The following is a 16,395-nucleotide window of genomic DNA, read 5'->3' as shown; positions in this document are numbered from 1 at the left end:
AAAAATACCTTTTTGCTCCCACTGCTTATCACAACTTAAGAAAGGCTCCAGAACAGCCACTGGACTAATTATGTAGCTGACCATAGCTTAAACCCAATTTTTATATAAAAGACCAAAATTAGGTTATTCTGGTACAGCTGTTGGAAATATTCTGTTTGTGCTTTTTCCCAGTGCATGAAAAATTTGCAACTCTGATTTCTACCTTGATTTTTGATGATAAAGACCTGGGGGAAAAAAATATCACAGAAATCTGGCACTTCTGCAAACCCCTTTCCCACCTTTATTTCCACCTTTCTCAGTGCTCTTTCATTTCCGAGCTCTTTTCCTGAGTAACAGTGTGTCTCTTCCCCAGTCACAATCTAAGAACTTTAGTGTGCACCTTCCAAAAGAAAATTTCAACATCTGTCTGTGATGGAATGGAAAATCTGAGAAAACTGGTACTGGCTTCCTAAGCTGAGGCAAAATTCTCTTCGGAGCCCTACAGAAATCTTGCCTCAGCAAGGAGAACAGGATTAGGCTCTATGTCTGTATTTTGTCTCTTTGTTTTCACTTGAGATCACACTCGTGCAGCACGGGGGTGTGCTGTGCTTCAGACACTTCACAGCTCTTTCCTGAAGTTGTTATTCCTCCCAAGTATCCCTAGAATTTGTATATTTATACAACAGCAGAGGGAGCCAGAACTTCAAAGTCAGACCATAATCATAGGGCAGAATTCATTGGCTAAGTAGAAGGGAGGGAAGGACAGAGGGCGGGATAGAGAGTGGGAGAGGGAGAGAGATGCCATCCAAATTACCTGCAGAAACAACCAGCAGAGCTTCTCTCCTGGATTGCAAGGGCACAAAAGGTCTTATTTCACTCCTACAACATTTCTGCTTGCTTCCAGATCAGAAATGTGCACCAACAGCAGAGATTCTCTCCATCAGTAACTGGTAAGAATTTTCTAAATTATCTATTTGAGATTGTCAAGAGCTCACATCTCTTTATTAAAGTTATTTATCACCTGTTATTGTTGAAAAAGCAGATGGCTATGTTTGGTTAATGAAGACTGTTTGACTTGTCATGAAAGGCCCAACTCTTGTATCTACTGAGTTAAACTTTGCAACCTTTTGGGGTGCAAGAGGGAGATGGCAGCTTCTTGGGGACCTTTGCAGTTCAGTGTGCTCCCTGCCACCCTGTGGTGTGACACAAAGAACCTTCCTGGGTGCCTCTGGTTGCTGCAAAACACTTCTTATCTCCTAGTCCCTGAGATTTCTTGGTCCTCACGCAACCAAGGCAGCTTCAGACAGGACACAACACATCACTCTTCAGATACCCTGACTGACTGTCTGCTAAGGTGCCCATTGCAATGTTTTATAGATTCACCACTTTCTTTGGTAAAGATCATCTTTGTAAAATGTGGTTTTTTCTCTTGGATAGCAAACATGTCACAAAGGCCATTACTCTTAAGAAATCAAGAGCTAACTACCATTCTCCAGTCTGCTGATTTGCTGTTCGCATTTTACCTTTGTGAGCTGGCTCCATGTCTTTGGTAAGGTTGTTATGAATTTAACCAGAAAATAAAAAGTTGGAGTAAATGCTTTTGTAAAACTTCCTTGCTTTGCACACCATCACAGAAGATTAACTCATAACAGAATTTCATAAGCTCAAAAAGGTTTCCCTCAGAAAACATGCAGATGTGAGAGGAGGAAAAAGAATTCACTTTCCTTGGTATTTATGCCATCCTTTATGTTCTAGACTTGTAATATGTTAATATACACAGGTTTTTATACACCCTAATTATGCAGGTTCTAGAAATTTTTATCCTAAATAGCTTTTTCAATGACCTAAGACAGTTTGTACCAATATTTTTGCAATACAGAGCTAAAAAGAGGTAAAGAGTCCATCATTAACTTTCACTGTACTGGATCCCTTATGGATTTAACACTGTTGTGGGATGTCTGTGCAAACTCAGTGATGTTTCCTCTTCTAGTTAAGTGTTTCTTTCCTGGGGAGCTCTAATAATAGCCAAGTGATTTTTAACTTTTCTTTAGTATGTAAGGCTAAACAGGCCAAATCTGCTTTACTGAGATAATGTCAGTGGCAGCCAAAGGGGGATACCAATGTCAGTCAGTCCCCCCCACCTCAATATCTGTAATTTAAATTCTGACATTGTGTTGAACCTTTCCATTGCTCCTTTTTTATTTTTTCTTAGCAGACAACAGGCAGCTTTACTCCCAGTAATTGCTGTAACTCTTTAAGTGATACAATCACCACATGTCTTTAGGAATTGCTTCTCTCAGAATGTCTTATGGACTGAAAGCCAGTTGTCTGAGCAATTAGTTAGGCTCTGGGGTAGATAAGCAAGTGCTTCTAAGTGTCAGATAGTGAAGCCAGACACTGCAAACATGTTTTTTTCTTTGATTAATGTCTGATGTGGAAATTGGCTTCCAGTGTCCATCCCAGCTATGGAGACTGTTATTTGATTGCAGGCAGTGGATGATCATGATCAGCTTTGCAAAAATGACCCACCCTTTTCCAGTGGGTACATAGAGCCCAGCCTCTGTAGCAGCCCCCTGCTTTTTCCTGTCTCCAGGAAAAAAGTTTTTATAGGGGTTTTCATAGGATGGCTTCGAGTCCAGAGGTCTCTCAAAGGAGCAGTCATGTATTAACTACTTGAAGCCATAATGATCTAGCAGTCTCCTTGAAACCCACTGAGGGTTTTATTTTCTTCCCTGACTCATTTCTGCAGAATTCCCTTTCCTTTGAGAAATTTTTCAGGGAAATACAGAATAATGCCCTGGGGCAAGACTTTTGAGCTGACAAGTGATAATTTGGTTTCTTTTTTTTTGAGACAAGCTGAGTGACATTTGTTACTTTAGAAGGCTGTGCTGTTCACCAAGACAAACCCTTCAAACTGCCTGCTCTTCTTCCTTGCTTCCAGCACAAATGGAAGAGTGATAAATGTCTACAAAAGATGTATGTGGGGAACTGAACTTACATTAAGATTAATTCTGAAAGCTCATTGTCTTCTTCCTTCTGTATCCTGTTAATTTGCTGCAGACTTTTGTGACACTTGCTTTTTAGAGAAGCTGTCTCATACTGCACTAACTAGAGAAGAAATTCTAATGAATATCTTAGTTTTTGTTACTGAACTCTTTCCCAATATTCATTAAGAGTCTGAACAGGATTCCTTTTCCTTCTTTAAAGACAAATGAGCAAAAAGCAAGCAAAAATCTCTCTCCCTCAACAAACAGATATACTTCTTAGTCCTACAAGCCAAGTAAATACTGCTTCATTTTCTGAGGAAAAAAGCTGTTTTTTCTTAGGCCATAATCTCATGGTTTCTGGGATATCAGCAAACCTTCAATACAATGAGGGGAATAACTAACACCCCTGTTCCCACTGCACTGGTGATTCAGTATATTAGCTCAGCTTTGGTTCAAATGTCTAAACAGAATATACAGACATTGCTTTTTACTGGCTCTTGGTTTAGAATGAACTGAATGGCAACCAAACACCTTGAAAGCCAAACATATCACTTGGGAGTGCCTGCCCTTGAGGATCTGCCACCCAAGGATACCATACTAGGATGCATAAGTGCAAGGTTACTGCAATAGTTATTTTTGTTATCCTGGGACTGCTTTTTACATTATGGTTGCTGGAACAAGAGCCAAAGAGGACTACAGACACAGGTGATTTATGCATTGACTTTTCCCAAGACATCAGTTTGGCAGGTGGTTTAAAGCACCTCATGGTGCATCACAGGTTCCCCTGAGACACTGGACAACTCATGTCCCAACTCCCTCTCACAGTCCCCTTATCTGTGATAGGAAGGTGATAATTCCTCATTTACTTCTGGGCAGTACCATGACACTGAATGCCCAGGAAGTGCCTGCCATTCATCTGCTGTGGGATACCACAGAATGCAAGGTGATAAAAGAGAGGGAGCTCCTAACCCAACAACACACATTACAGAGATGTTCTTCATCCCCACCACACTTACCGTCAATGACCAACACAAAGCCACAGTCAGTCTTTGCTATTTCTCTTGGAAATGTGCTCCCTAAACCTATGGCATCTGACTTCTGCTTTTCAGGTGGCTCCACCACTTTCTCTTTCTTTCTTCAGCATTATTAGTTCTCCCTATTGCTTCAGCATGTCCAAAAGTGTCTGGGACCCTTGAGAAGGCTTACTCTGTGGACACAGATGTTCGTAATAACTGCACATATTTTCATATTTTTCAAGCAACAAAAGAGAACCATGTGTTTGTTGTTGATGATACTGTAGCTAGGGATGTGAGGCTGGGACCTTAGTAAAAAGCTCACGTGTTTTGTTTACAGCAAAGTCTGTTTGTCCTGTCCAAATGCCAGGACTTATCTGTTCTGACTGGTACAAAATAATATAGCAGGCTGCCCATCCCTTAGCTCTGTTTTGCTTGCAGCATCCCCACTGGCCAGCAATCATTAAAAACGATGGGGCTGGTTGAAGGTTTTTCATTCTATACCCATTCTTTTCACTGAAACAGACCACCATACCCTCCCTATCCATACATGACCACTGCTGCCTCTTTTTCGTCCAGAAAGTGTATTGATCTGTCCACATGGATTGGGCAACAACACAAAAATGAGAGGGCAGAAGGAGTTATGCCTATATCCTCAATTTGGAAAATTTTCTTTGCCCCTCTTAATTAAGATTCAAACTACTGAGGGAATGAAAGACTATGAGAAAGAAAGAGCTGCTGTATTTTGCTCGTGTGACTATCTTGATTGCCTCAGATGGATACAGATAGATGACCGAAAGATAAAGAGAGAGAGAGTTAGATAAATCAACAGGTCTAGCAAAGTAACAAAAGAATTTGCTGTACTAGTTAATTCAAGCATCCTTTTATTTACTGCACCCTATTGCTTTCTTTAGTTCCTGAGAGTCAAGATCTCTAGAAAACAATAAAATTCATAATGGGAAAGACAAGGCAAAAGATATAGGATAGTGGGGGGTTTTTGTACAGTACTGGTTATCTTTAGGCATGCAGTTGTTCAGCAATAAATGCTACTCCATTGAAGTGATAAGCTCACCACACGATGTTACTTATGTATTCATACCATAATTAGTTGTTTTTTTCTGAATCTCAAACATTTTTAACCACCCCACAAACTTGTTTGAGTGATATTTAATCATTGAGGAAAGTGTCATGCAGTGCTTAAATAGTGTCATTCCCCAAATATTTATTTACTTTTCATACTACAAGCCCTTGAACAGCATGGAATTGCCTCTGGCCTGATGACAACTCAGTCAGATTTTCTTTCTTTGGTTCCTGGACACAGAGGATTTGGACATGAGGGTCAGGATTATAAAGTAGACTTTGCTATGGCTCACAGGAGTCATCTGGGAGAGTCGAGGCAGTGCTGTGACTGAGATTTCCAAAAAGTATGCAGCGCAAATTAACTCCATGGGTTCGGCTCCCTGAATGCCACTGAAAGTCCCAGCTCGTGGCTTGCAGCAGTGAGTTTGAAGCAGACCTATCTTTGTACAGGAACACTCTCTAGCAGATAGAACATGCTTTTACAACAAATTTGTAAAAAAAAAAAAAGTAAAATTATGCTGAGGGAGAATCAATAAAAACCTTCCCAGAAGGAATTAAGACACTATCAAAATCACTCACTCTTAAAGCCTAAATCAGGGAGCTGGACTGTATTTCTGATAAACCCTGTCATGGTCACATTCGGGGAGATATCAATGCTTCGTGGGCACTGGAGTTCATCCGGAATGAGGAAGCAAGTAATTTGGCTTGCAGTTCCCATGACCTATCACAGCTGTGTAGAAGCTGGAAAACGTTGAAATTATTTTGAATTATTTTAGACTTTTTTAAAAATTTTCCCATGATATCCCTCCAGAGAATGAGCCTGAATGTTTGCATGGTGATTGTCTTGCACAAATGTGAGTTCTGGCTGCAATTACAAATGCATTTCACAGAAGATACTTTAATGTTGGCTTTGTGCACCTAATATGCCCTGCACATTGATGTTTAGCACAGCTGAAGGTAAATGCAGCCTCACAATGTCCTCTGCCCAGTTTTGGATCAGAACCTTGCAGAACCAGAATCACATGCAATTTTACTCTGGGTGGGTTTTGATCTGGTTTTGTTGTATCACCACTCTACTGCATTAGTGATGTTCAAGATACTGCACTGAGTGAAATAATGAAGTTAAGATGTTCTTAAATCCATGGTACAACCTCACAATGAATAAACATGGTCATAATTCAATAGAGTTGTACAGACTTTCATACCACAGTGTAGCAAAGGGCTCCATTTTATGATCTAATAAACTGTGTAAGAGGGAGCTGCAGAAAATACACAAAATCCCTGGCATTTGCTTCCCTATCTCCCTCCTTATCCTTTTGACTAACTTCTTGCAGCATAACTAAACATATTTTTCCTTTTCCTTTCCTTTGCAGATATACCCAGACCTTCCACAGCCAGACAGAACAGATATAACACTTTTAGGCTGGCTCCAGAAGACTCAGACTGTGTTTGACTACCACCCTTTTGCATAAATATTTTGGGATTCAAGATGAATAAGACAAGGGCTGTAAATGATGTTTTTCATTTCCTGATCAGCAAGAACTGGAGCTCAAGCCGAAGCTTTCCTATGAACATTTCTAATCAGTGCATGAACATCACTGACCTTACTGTCTTTCTGGCCACCTCCTACAGCTTGGAGACTGTTCTGGGCATTGTGGGAAACATCTGTCTGATTGCTGTCATTGCCAGGCAGAAGGAAAAGGCAAATGTCACCAATATTCTAATTTCCAACTTAATAATTTCAGACTTGTTTATGTGTCTTGTCTGTCTGCCTTTCACTGTTGTTTACACCATGATGGACTACTGGATATTTGGAGAAGTCATGTGCAAAATGACCTCTTTCACTCAGTGCACAACTGTGACAGTGTCAATCCTTTCCCTTGTCCTTATTGCTCTGGAAAGACACCAGCTCATCATAAACCCAACTGGCTGGAGGCCAAATACCTCCCAAGCCTACCTAGGAATTGGAGTGATTTGGACTTTAGCATGCCTCATGTCCCTTCCCTTTTTGACCACATCCATCTTGTCTAACGAGTTGTATGAGCAGCTCTCACACTTCATGAATTTTTCCACTGATAAGGCAATATGTATCAACTCGTGGCCTTCTGAGCAGCACAAACTTATCTACACTACCACTTTACTGCTCTTGCAATACTGCATCCCTCTGTTCTTCATCATCCTCTGCTACCTGCGAATCTACTTACGCCTGCAGAAGAGGAAGGACATGTTTGAGAAGAGCGAGTACAGCAACCGAGCGGTGCAGCTGAGAAGGATAAACATCTTGCTAGCATCCATGGTTGCTGCTTTTGCTGTTTGCTGGCTACCCCTGCACGTTTTCAACACCATCGTGGACTGGAATTACAAAATCATTTCACCTTGCCACCACAACCTGATCTTCTCATTGTGCCACCTGGTAGCTATGGCTTCTACCTGTGTCAACCCCGTTATCTATGGTTTCCTAAACAGCAACTTCAAAAAAGAAGTGAAGTCACTGATTCTAAGCTGCCAGCATAATTCAGTAAATGCCTCAATGGAAGAATATGATCATTTGCCTTTATCCACCATGCAGACTGAAATTTCCAAGGGGTCACTGATGTTGAACTGCAGGCACAATTCTATCTAGGGAGCAGAAAACATTTCAGAAGGTTGCACTGACACCACACACCAACTATTACCTGTGGGTATATAAAGCAACAGGTGATGCCACAGCTGGGATGTGAACAGGAAGCAATCACTACCTGATTTTTGGGAGAACAAGCAAAGTAATGTTGTAAATGTTCACAGTTGCTGCTGTGGTGCACAAGCTTTTCATGTCACTGAGGTGGTACAGACACTGAGGAGACTGGGCTGCTCTAAAGCAGCTGCTCTAAGATCAGTGACTAAGCTGTGACTGCACAGAGGCTGGCATGGGTTCATCAGCAAAACTCATCTCTACCATGGCTGCAGCAGAAAACCAGATTTCCAGTTTCATCACTGCAGGCTGTCAAAAGTTGTGTTGGAAAAGACTCTCTCAGTTTTCCAGTATTAGTAAGATTTTTATGCACAGCTGACACACCAGTGGAACAGAGATATGTAAATACCAATTTTTTTACCACCTCTCACAGCCCATTAAGTAACAGTAATCTTTCACATCTTCACATAAAACACTGCCTGTTTCATAGAAACTTCACTCTCTGCCACAGGCTTGAGAATAGTCATTGCCTCTGCAAGTAGGGACAAGGAACAGTGACCCTGGTATGTAAAGAAGACAGTCACTTATGAAGGATGGCAGCAAATGAAAATGCTATTTGATGGACTAAACTCCAAATGCATTGAGATGATACTGAGAACTGTTTTTAAGCACATGAAAAGCAGTTGTAGATCTACATGGAAATGAATCAAGTTCCTGCTGCTGTCAATCACCAAGCTCTGCAATGCTACAGCTTCATGCCATGGTGGTACAAGATGGCCAGATTACAGGAGTTGTTCTAGGACTTGGTAGCAACATGACATTCTGCTTCAGCGTCTTCTTGGTACTTTAATTGCAAAGTATCTAATTCAGAAGGTCAGAATGAGCATGAAAACCTGTTTGTGGAAATCATGTGTTTCCAGAGTGGCTACACTTCCAAAGAAATAAACATATGCATGGAGAATTTGAGTTTTCTTAAAAAATAAGACCTGATGTCAGATATCAGTCCCACTCACTGGCATCAGCAGCACAGGTGAAGCTGAAATTCCAACAAATAAAGAGAAGGTCAATGAAAATACACAGGTGGAATCCAGGTCAGGCTGAAGCCAAGCCACGCAGGTGGTACTGTCAATTGCTCTAGTAAAATGAAGGTCATATTTTTTTCACAACTGTGTTATTTGTCGCCTTTGTTCATAAGGCCTACAAACTGTAAACTGCTTTTAGCCTCTGGAGCCAGAGAAATTGCTCAGTGACTACTGAGAAACCAAGGCATGCCCAAGAAGGCCATACTGAGGTACAGATTTAGAAAAACCAAAACAGGTAGCAAGTGCAAAAAGGAAATCAACCAGTTCAATGCTAATGAAATATTGAAGAATATTCTGTCCTGATTTGCCAAACTAACCTTAGCAGAAGACTGGACTGGGTGGTCAGCTGAGGTAATTTCCAATGTGAAATGTGCTTTGATAAGCAGTGATTACTTGTTGCAGTCAATAGGTTTACATGGAGCTGAAGATACCCAGTGTAAAGTTATGCAAGCAGCTAGAAATTCCTCAGCTGGCAGATCTCTGATCAGACAAATTGGTATAAAGACAGGTGAGGAAAAGTCATCTTCCCATGCTGTGACTGAAGGAATATGGATGCTGAGCACAGTATCTGAGGACAAGAGCTAACCCCTATGTTATAGGGCAGCAAAAGCTATCCTATCTCCAGCTGGCAGAAATAAAAGTTAGCCCTTGCCATGAGCTGGGTGCACAGATTTTAGTGGTAAAACTTGAAGTTTGGCCTTGAATTCTTGTGTGCAGAATCTTACGGCAGAACCTTTTTTGATGCAGTTACCCCTGTAATTCTGGCCAGAACCTGTATATCTTAGTAAGAGACTTGGTCTGTGATTACCTTTTGTATCTTACTCAACTATGTGGCAAGAGATTTTTACTTTTTTCAAATGGATTCCAGCTTTCTTTTATTTTCTTTATTACTTGCTATGCTATGCTGAGAAGTTGTTTCTCTTGATGAGTTTGCATGCAATGTGATTTCTAGACTGGATGTTGAGTCTATTTAAAAAACACAGAACAAGAGGACTCTTATATTAGCTGCATGTTGAAATTTGCTGCTGTAGCCAAAACCACCATGGGATGCTGAGTAGCACAAAATACAGCAGCTCCTTCTAATCAGTGTGAGTTATAGCAAAACTGTGCTGTATTACTTCAGGGCTTAAATACTATTTCAGCTTTGTCATTGTTTTGCATTTAGAATCAATTTAAGTAATCGAGTAATTCTGCCTGTTTTTCATACTTGTTAGAATTCCAGCATTTAGCCAGCTAAAGTGTCTGTAAAGCTATTGTAACAATACTCTGCTAAACACAAACACAGAATATTACCTGATACATGGTCTTAAGTACATAACTTTTCAAGCAACCAGTGTCTTGAATGGAAACACAATTACCTTAGCATTTGCACTTCCACAAGCCTGTCTTTGTCACTAGTTCTGAGTGAAAACTTTTGGTAAAGTGCTTATAATACAGCAGAGACCTGCCACTAGAGCTGTGCACTGGCATTGTGCACCAGATTAGAGTTCTTCCTGCAAAGGGTAGAAATATGAGCGAGATCTGACGCTGTTTAACTGTAACTCACGTGGCCATTTGTTTCCATGAACACAAGTAGATACATAAAGCAAGCGGATCCAACTTTACAATAACACAGACAAACACAAACGGATGTTATCTTCCTCTTGTGATTAAGCAAAGTGTCAAGTTTGGAGTCAACTGCTGTTTATTGCTAACTGACTTTGGACTGGATAAACTACAGGATTTAAACACTAAAAGGCACCAAACTGCACCCATACATCTAACTGCAAAAATGCAGATCCTCAGAACTCCCAGCCAGCTGCAGTCTATCCATCTACTTACTATCCTGAGATACATGTTTTTCAACCTCTAAAATTTCCTAAGTAACTAAATAAACTTTAAAGAAACAACAGAAAAATAAATATATCTAGGTACCAAAAGACTGAGCATGTGACAGGACAGGTGCCTGTACAAATTCTTCATTCTGTGCATACACCAAGGCTTACGCTGCTGTGCACAAATGCAGTAGAAGATAATACCCTGTTAGTTTATTAAGAACTTTTGTAGCAACTGTTCCCTCTTCCCTCTGAAGGCAAAGTCACAAGGCTGGGTGAAATTATGCCTGCATAATTGAAAGAGCCATTTTATTTGTCACTTTGAGGCTTTATGCAGCCAAGGGAGGCTAGGTTTCTTTGGTCCCAGCAGAAGGCAACAGAACAGAAATAGCTTATATACCTCTTATCCATCTGTAAATAACAGATACTGTTATTGTGTAAGAAGCATTGAGCAGTTTTGTGTTTATTGTATACAGTGATAGTTTTGAATATACTCTTTAAAGTTCTGCTACTCAGTCACAAAAGCAATGATGGAAAAATAAGCAGGAGTTGGGCAAATCATAAATTCCTAGAATTTTAAGACCTTACACTGCCTTTTTTTAAAAAAAAAGTTTTTCATAATCTTGCCTCCTGTGACACATTATAAGAAGACAGTAACGTTTTCAGAGCAAGAGAACAACTTATTCTGTGATATGAATAGCACACTACAGGGAATCTTATAAAAACAAATAAAGTAATGTTGTCTGTGTCACTTCTCTGTGCCTGCTTCTGTAAAATGATGTAATACTCTTCCTAGTATAAAATACTTCAGATTTAGTCCTCAACTAGTTTTTATCAAGAGAAAACAAGTGTATGGTGCAATAAGAGCCACTGATGTGTGAAGGATTAATAATTTGACACATTATTCCAAAGGACAGTGGTGCAGTCCAGCCAGCAATGGAAGACAGGCAAGTACCAAAAATTCAACACGGAGCATCGGAATATTCTGATGCCAGAACTCAAATGAGTTCTTCGTAGACTTTTCAGATTGCACAAGAAGCTGAGTCCTCTATGGCACAGTGTCCTGAACCCCAACCAGAACCACAGCCAGAAAGTAACTAACACTGCTGGGATGAAAACCAATGTGGGATATTTAACAATTTTACTGAACTTCATGAAATGCTTTGACTGGGTTAAAAGTATTGGTAAATTTCTCTGACTGGGTTACCTGGCTTGACAGAAAGTAAACCAAGGAATCAGAAATGACTGCAGATTGTGCTATAACCATGTGTGGTTTATTGCACTTGCACACACAGGGGAAGAGTGCAATAGCAGGGTCTGCCTGCCTGGACTGGTGGTGTGTGGCATGAGCTGCCACAGGGGTTGGCAGCAGTGCTGTGACAGCCACCAGTCACATCTGCATCATAAAAATCTTACTCTGGGTTTGCTGTGTGCGAGCACAGAGTGCACACACATCTGAGGTCTGACACTGGGTGAGAGATTATTGTGAAATAAGATGTCATACCCTGAGGACCACTCCAGAGATCCTTTTGCTTTGACCCAAGGGTCTTCTCACAAGATCACCTGGCATTTCATTTTACAGGCCATTCTCTTCAAGTTTCTTATCAATCAAACACTGGCCTGATTTTCATACCAGTACTGATTTCAATGTAAATTGTTGATGCTTAGTATCATGTGTTATCTGAGTTTATTTTGTACGAACATCAAAATCCACAGAGCTTTTTATGCTCTTCCCTCCCTTTCTCAGTTTGCTGTATAAAGTCACTTATTTGAACTCACGAAGTCATGAGTAGAATAAGCCTGAGATTTATACTTCTGTACTATGCCTTTCCTGCCAGACCATGCTCATTAGGCCTTAGTCAGAATTGTTTTGTTGTCCTTCCAATAAATGCTTATATGAAGCCCAGTAGCAGCACAGAGATTTTATGATGGAAACCAGTGTTGAAATTTAATTCCAGAGATGTCTAGCTTTTGTTTTTTTCTTTATAGAACTTTAGTTGATGACATCCACCATCCCTTTGTAAAACAAAAATACTCAGTTAAATAGTGCTATAGTAGTCATCATTTATAATAGGAAGTATTTTTTTCTAAAGAAATTGCAACCCAGACTACCAGATATAATACTAAAAAAATAGCCATGATACACATAAAATGATGGCATAATAGTAGTATGAATAAGTACTTTTAGAGGAATATCACAAGATGCAAACTGACAGTAGAAAGATGGAGTTTCAGTCAAAGGGTGTGCTAACAGAGAACATGGAACTTGCACTGTAAAACAGGACTAGGATTTGTTCTGTCCTTTGAATATAGTAAACTTCATGATTTACTGTGTCCCTTATCCAGTCCATGGGAATATGAATCCTCCCTGTTGGGAGCTAGTGGGCAAGTACTTCATCATCCATAAGTACTTGTCTTGATTCCATTTCTACAAGGGGATTGCATGGAAAATGCACTTGTCCAATGCCATGCCTTTAGTAACGTAATGAGCATTGATTCATCTGGTTGATAGGCTGACTTAATGACTAAAATTAATTACACGCACCATATATTTCTTTATATTAAAGATAGATTGTAGAAAAGTTCCTGACATCCTAAAGACCAACATAACCACTTTCTGAAAGACCCTGCCCTCACAGCAGAGAGCTGGAAACCACAGGAAAGTTATGGTCTTCTCAACGTGAACATTAAACTCAAAGGAATTTACACAGTTAAGCAAAGGCTTTTGTTTAAACTCACAAATACAGAGACTGCTCCAGGAGCATAATGCACATGTACCCCCAGGGCCATGTTTTGGGAAGGCTCCCAGGCTATAAAAATAGCAGAAGCTGGCTAGCACTGTGGTAAAGGTTTTTAAAGCTGGTGAAATGAACTAATGCCACAGATCCCATTTGAAATTCAGTGTGTGCTGAAATCCAGCAGGGAAATGCAGCCCCACAGCCCCACATTGCGCAATGCCCTTTCATAATAACCCACATTTCCACAAGCCCCACGCAGCATATGACACAGCACACAGGCATGCACTGCCTCCCACCAGGCAAGCTCATCTCCCTGGGGAGCAGAAAGGCCTTCTGTTAAACCCACAAACTGCTAATACAGTTCCTCTGCCTCAAAGAGTCTCTCAAAGGTGGTTCTTGAGACGATGAATGTGTTTTCCATGCACAGCAAGGAAAAGCCTTACGGCATTGTAGTTACATTCAGCATCTGGGTGAGTTGCTTACAGACACCCCTAAATAAGGGAGTACCTTATTGTTTGTGGGAAGGAAGCAAGGAATTACTTGGCTGGAACAAAAGGAAGCATTCTACCTGTATTTGCGAACAGACCCCTGATCCAGCTCATACTCAATTATTTGCCCTGAAGAATGAATATATTACATTACTGATTTGCAGAGGTTAAGGTTTAAGTGAGGACAATTTGAAGTTTTGTGCTTCATAACATTTTCACTGATCAGTTTTCCACAAACCACAGTTGGTTAGAACTACAGTATGCACAGCATTCCAGGATTAAAATATACATAAGACCTATCATAAACATACAGTTTCTCAGGATCTGGGCCTTGAAACAAATGTACACAGTGAATTTTAAAAATAGGTCCTCAAGAAAATTGATTTTTTATTTTGAAGAATTTCAAACAAACAACTAACAAGGACAAAAAATAGTCCCTCATTCTGCAAACAGATGTTTACTTCAAATTATGTGAGGAATATGAGTGGTTTAGTGTTAAATTTTCTACCGTGCAGTACTTCCTAGATCAACACATTAGTTTCACTAGAAAGAACAAAAAGTAACAGTAATGATAAACACTGCAAAGCACACATGGGTGCACTGCTGTGACTGGTTAGTGGTAAGGCTTGTGGCAGTTCTGAACTGCTGATAGCTTCTCTTCAGTTCAATAAAAAGGAACGTGCCTTTGTTTTACCCAGCTTAACTCAGTATCAATTTTTATAAATAGAATTCACCTGAAAGAGATGGTAGGCAGCATCTGAGCACACAGAGAGAGTATTAGAGCTTAAAGGACAGGTTTAAGACCTTAACCATAATCCTCTTGTATCTAGGAGATCATGCAAAGTCTTTATTAGTTTTTTTTAGACTTGGAAACAAATCAATTGATGCTGTTGCTATGATTCAGCCATCAGCTTGACTGGCTGCATTCACTTTTGTCTGTATAGTCTGTTATTAAAGGTAGGGAATGAAAAGAACCACTCTGGTGCTTATTTTAAGCATACTTATCAGCAGCAATCTCCTATTTTATACTAAGAGCAAACACTGTTTAATATATCCTTTTATAACTAAATACAAATTACTAAGAGGTATGGGGTCAATAAGTGGTACCAGCTTCCAGGAACATCCATTCTTTATCAAACTTTTTTTTTTTTTTAATAGCATTTATAGTATCTATTCAGGAAAACACTGTCAACTGTTTTAATAGAGGTTTACAAATCACTGCTTTGTTGGGAAAGAATGTCTGTTGCATCCTCTGTTAATATGCTTCAATTGTAAATAACTGCCAGCAGCAGTTATCTCCTACAATAAACTCCAGGCCTCCCAGTGCCATGAGGATACACAGAAATTAAGTGCAGGCAACTACTCTTAATTTCCACCTACAGGAGCACATGAGCTTGGACACCCCTGGATGTTTTCCTACATGCCACAGGGACGTGCATGGACACTCACACACACCCACAGTGCAGACACAGCCCAGACCTGCTCTTGGCCACACCAGACAGTAGGCATGTGCAGGTAACTAACTTCTCGGAACAGAGTACACTAACAAATCAAATAGGTGCACACTTTGCCATTCTCTTTTCAGAGCCCTGAAGACACAGGCTGATAATTTTGCTCACCAATGTGTGCTACAAATACAGCTTGTTGTTGCTCACCAGTGTGTGCTACAAATACAGCAAGAACTGTGCAGGGAGGTGAGGAAGGGCCCTGCCCGTCCATCAGTCCTGCCAGGGAAGGGCATGGCCTTGCCCAAGCTGCTGATGCCCCTGATGGAGCAGGGTTTTGGGAGGCTCAGACTGGGCAGCTCCCATTCTGCAGGCAGCAGCAGGGAGTGAGAAGGTGAATGGCTCAGTGGTGGTGACAAAACCAAGAGTATTCCCATGTGGTCAGAGCAGGATTTCAGAGGGACCAGGGAAGTGACAAAAAGCAGAGGTCTAAGGTTAGGCAGAGCTTTGAGGATTCTTTTCTGGAGTGTAGATGCCCAAGCTCCATCTAAATCCAATATTAAATTCAGCTCCAAGGTGGCATGCTAAAGTCACACAGGACGCTTGTATCTGAGCAGCTGTCGAACCCAGTCCCACACCAGCACACTAATCAATAATCCATTTCCACCTTAACCATGCCTGAATCTCTGAAAACTGCAGCTTCAGCATGTTCAATCCAGAATAGACTCAGGGATAAGAGCCCTGGAAAGGAGATGGGGATGTACAAGGTGACCTGAATAAGTATGGGTCATCGCACAACTGGAACAATTAAAATGATTCCCCTTCTTGGGGAGTCAGTTGATTTCATAATTAACTAAGTTTGAATGAGTTTATTTCTTGCAGGCTCTGTAGTACTAATGAACCACCCAGCCCCTGAGGAAAACCAACCTGTGCAGAACTTGATAGATATGCTTTCATGCAGTTTTAATTCTTATTTGGTTAACCATTAGACCACCTCAGGTGCACCTAAAGAAAGCAAAGGTTCTGAATTTGGGTGCTCATAAGCAGAGCACCCAAAATGTACAGTGAGCTGAAGACACAGGTCTGATTTTTTTCAGT

At 40.6% G+C, this 16,395-nt stretch overlaps 1 protein-coding gene across 1 annotated transcript; it reads left to right on the top strand.

The window, feature by feature from the left end:
• The first annotated feature begins 774 nt into the window (after nucleotides 1-774).
• On the top strand, nucleotides 775-12,475 carry LOC134422011 (neuropeptide Y receptor type 4-2-like). The gene is made up of 2 exons (XM_063163608.1): nucleotides 775-929; nucleotides 6,433-12,475. Exon 2 carries the CDS (start codon nucleotides 6,549-6,551, stop codon nucleotides 7,680-7,682), a length of 1,134 nt encoding a protein of 377 aa, XP_063019678.1. The 5' UTR covers nucleotides 775-929; nucleotides 6,433-6,548; the 3' UTR covers nucleotides 7,683-12,475.
• Nucleotides 12,476-16,395: the final 3,920 nt, after the last annotated feature.

Source organism: Melospiza melodia, chromosome 9 (genome assembly GCF_035770615.1).
Source record: "Melospiza melodia melodia isolate bMelMel2 chromosome 9, bMelMel2.pri, whole genome shotgun sequence".
In the NCBI taxonomy this organism is placed as follows: domain Eukaryota; kingdom Metazoa; phylum Chordata; class Aves; order Passeriformes; family Passerellidae; genus Melospiza; species Melospiza melodia.
This window is presented reverse-complemented; position numbering and strand designations above follow the sequence as displayed.

Coding starts and splice junctions, on each gene's coding strand:
- LOC134422011 (XM_063163608.1), top strand. CDS start 6,549: ATGAATAAGACAAGGGCTGTAAATGATGTTTTTCATTTCCTGATCAGC.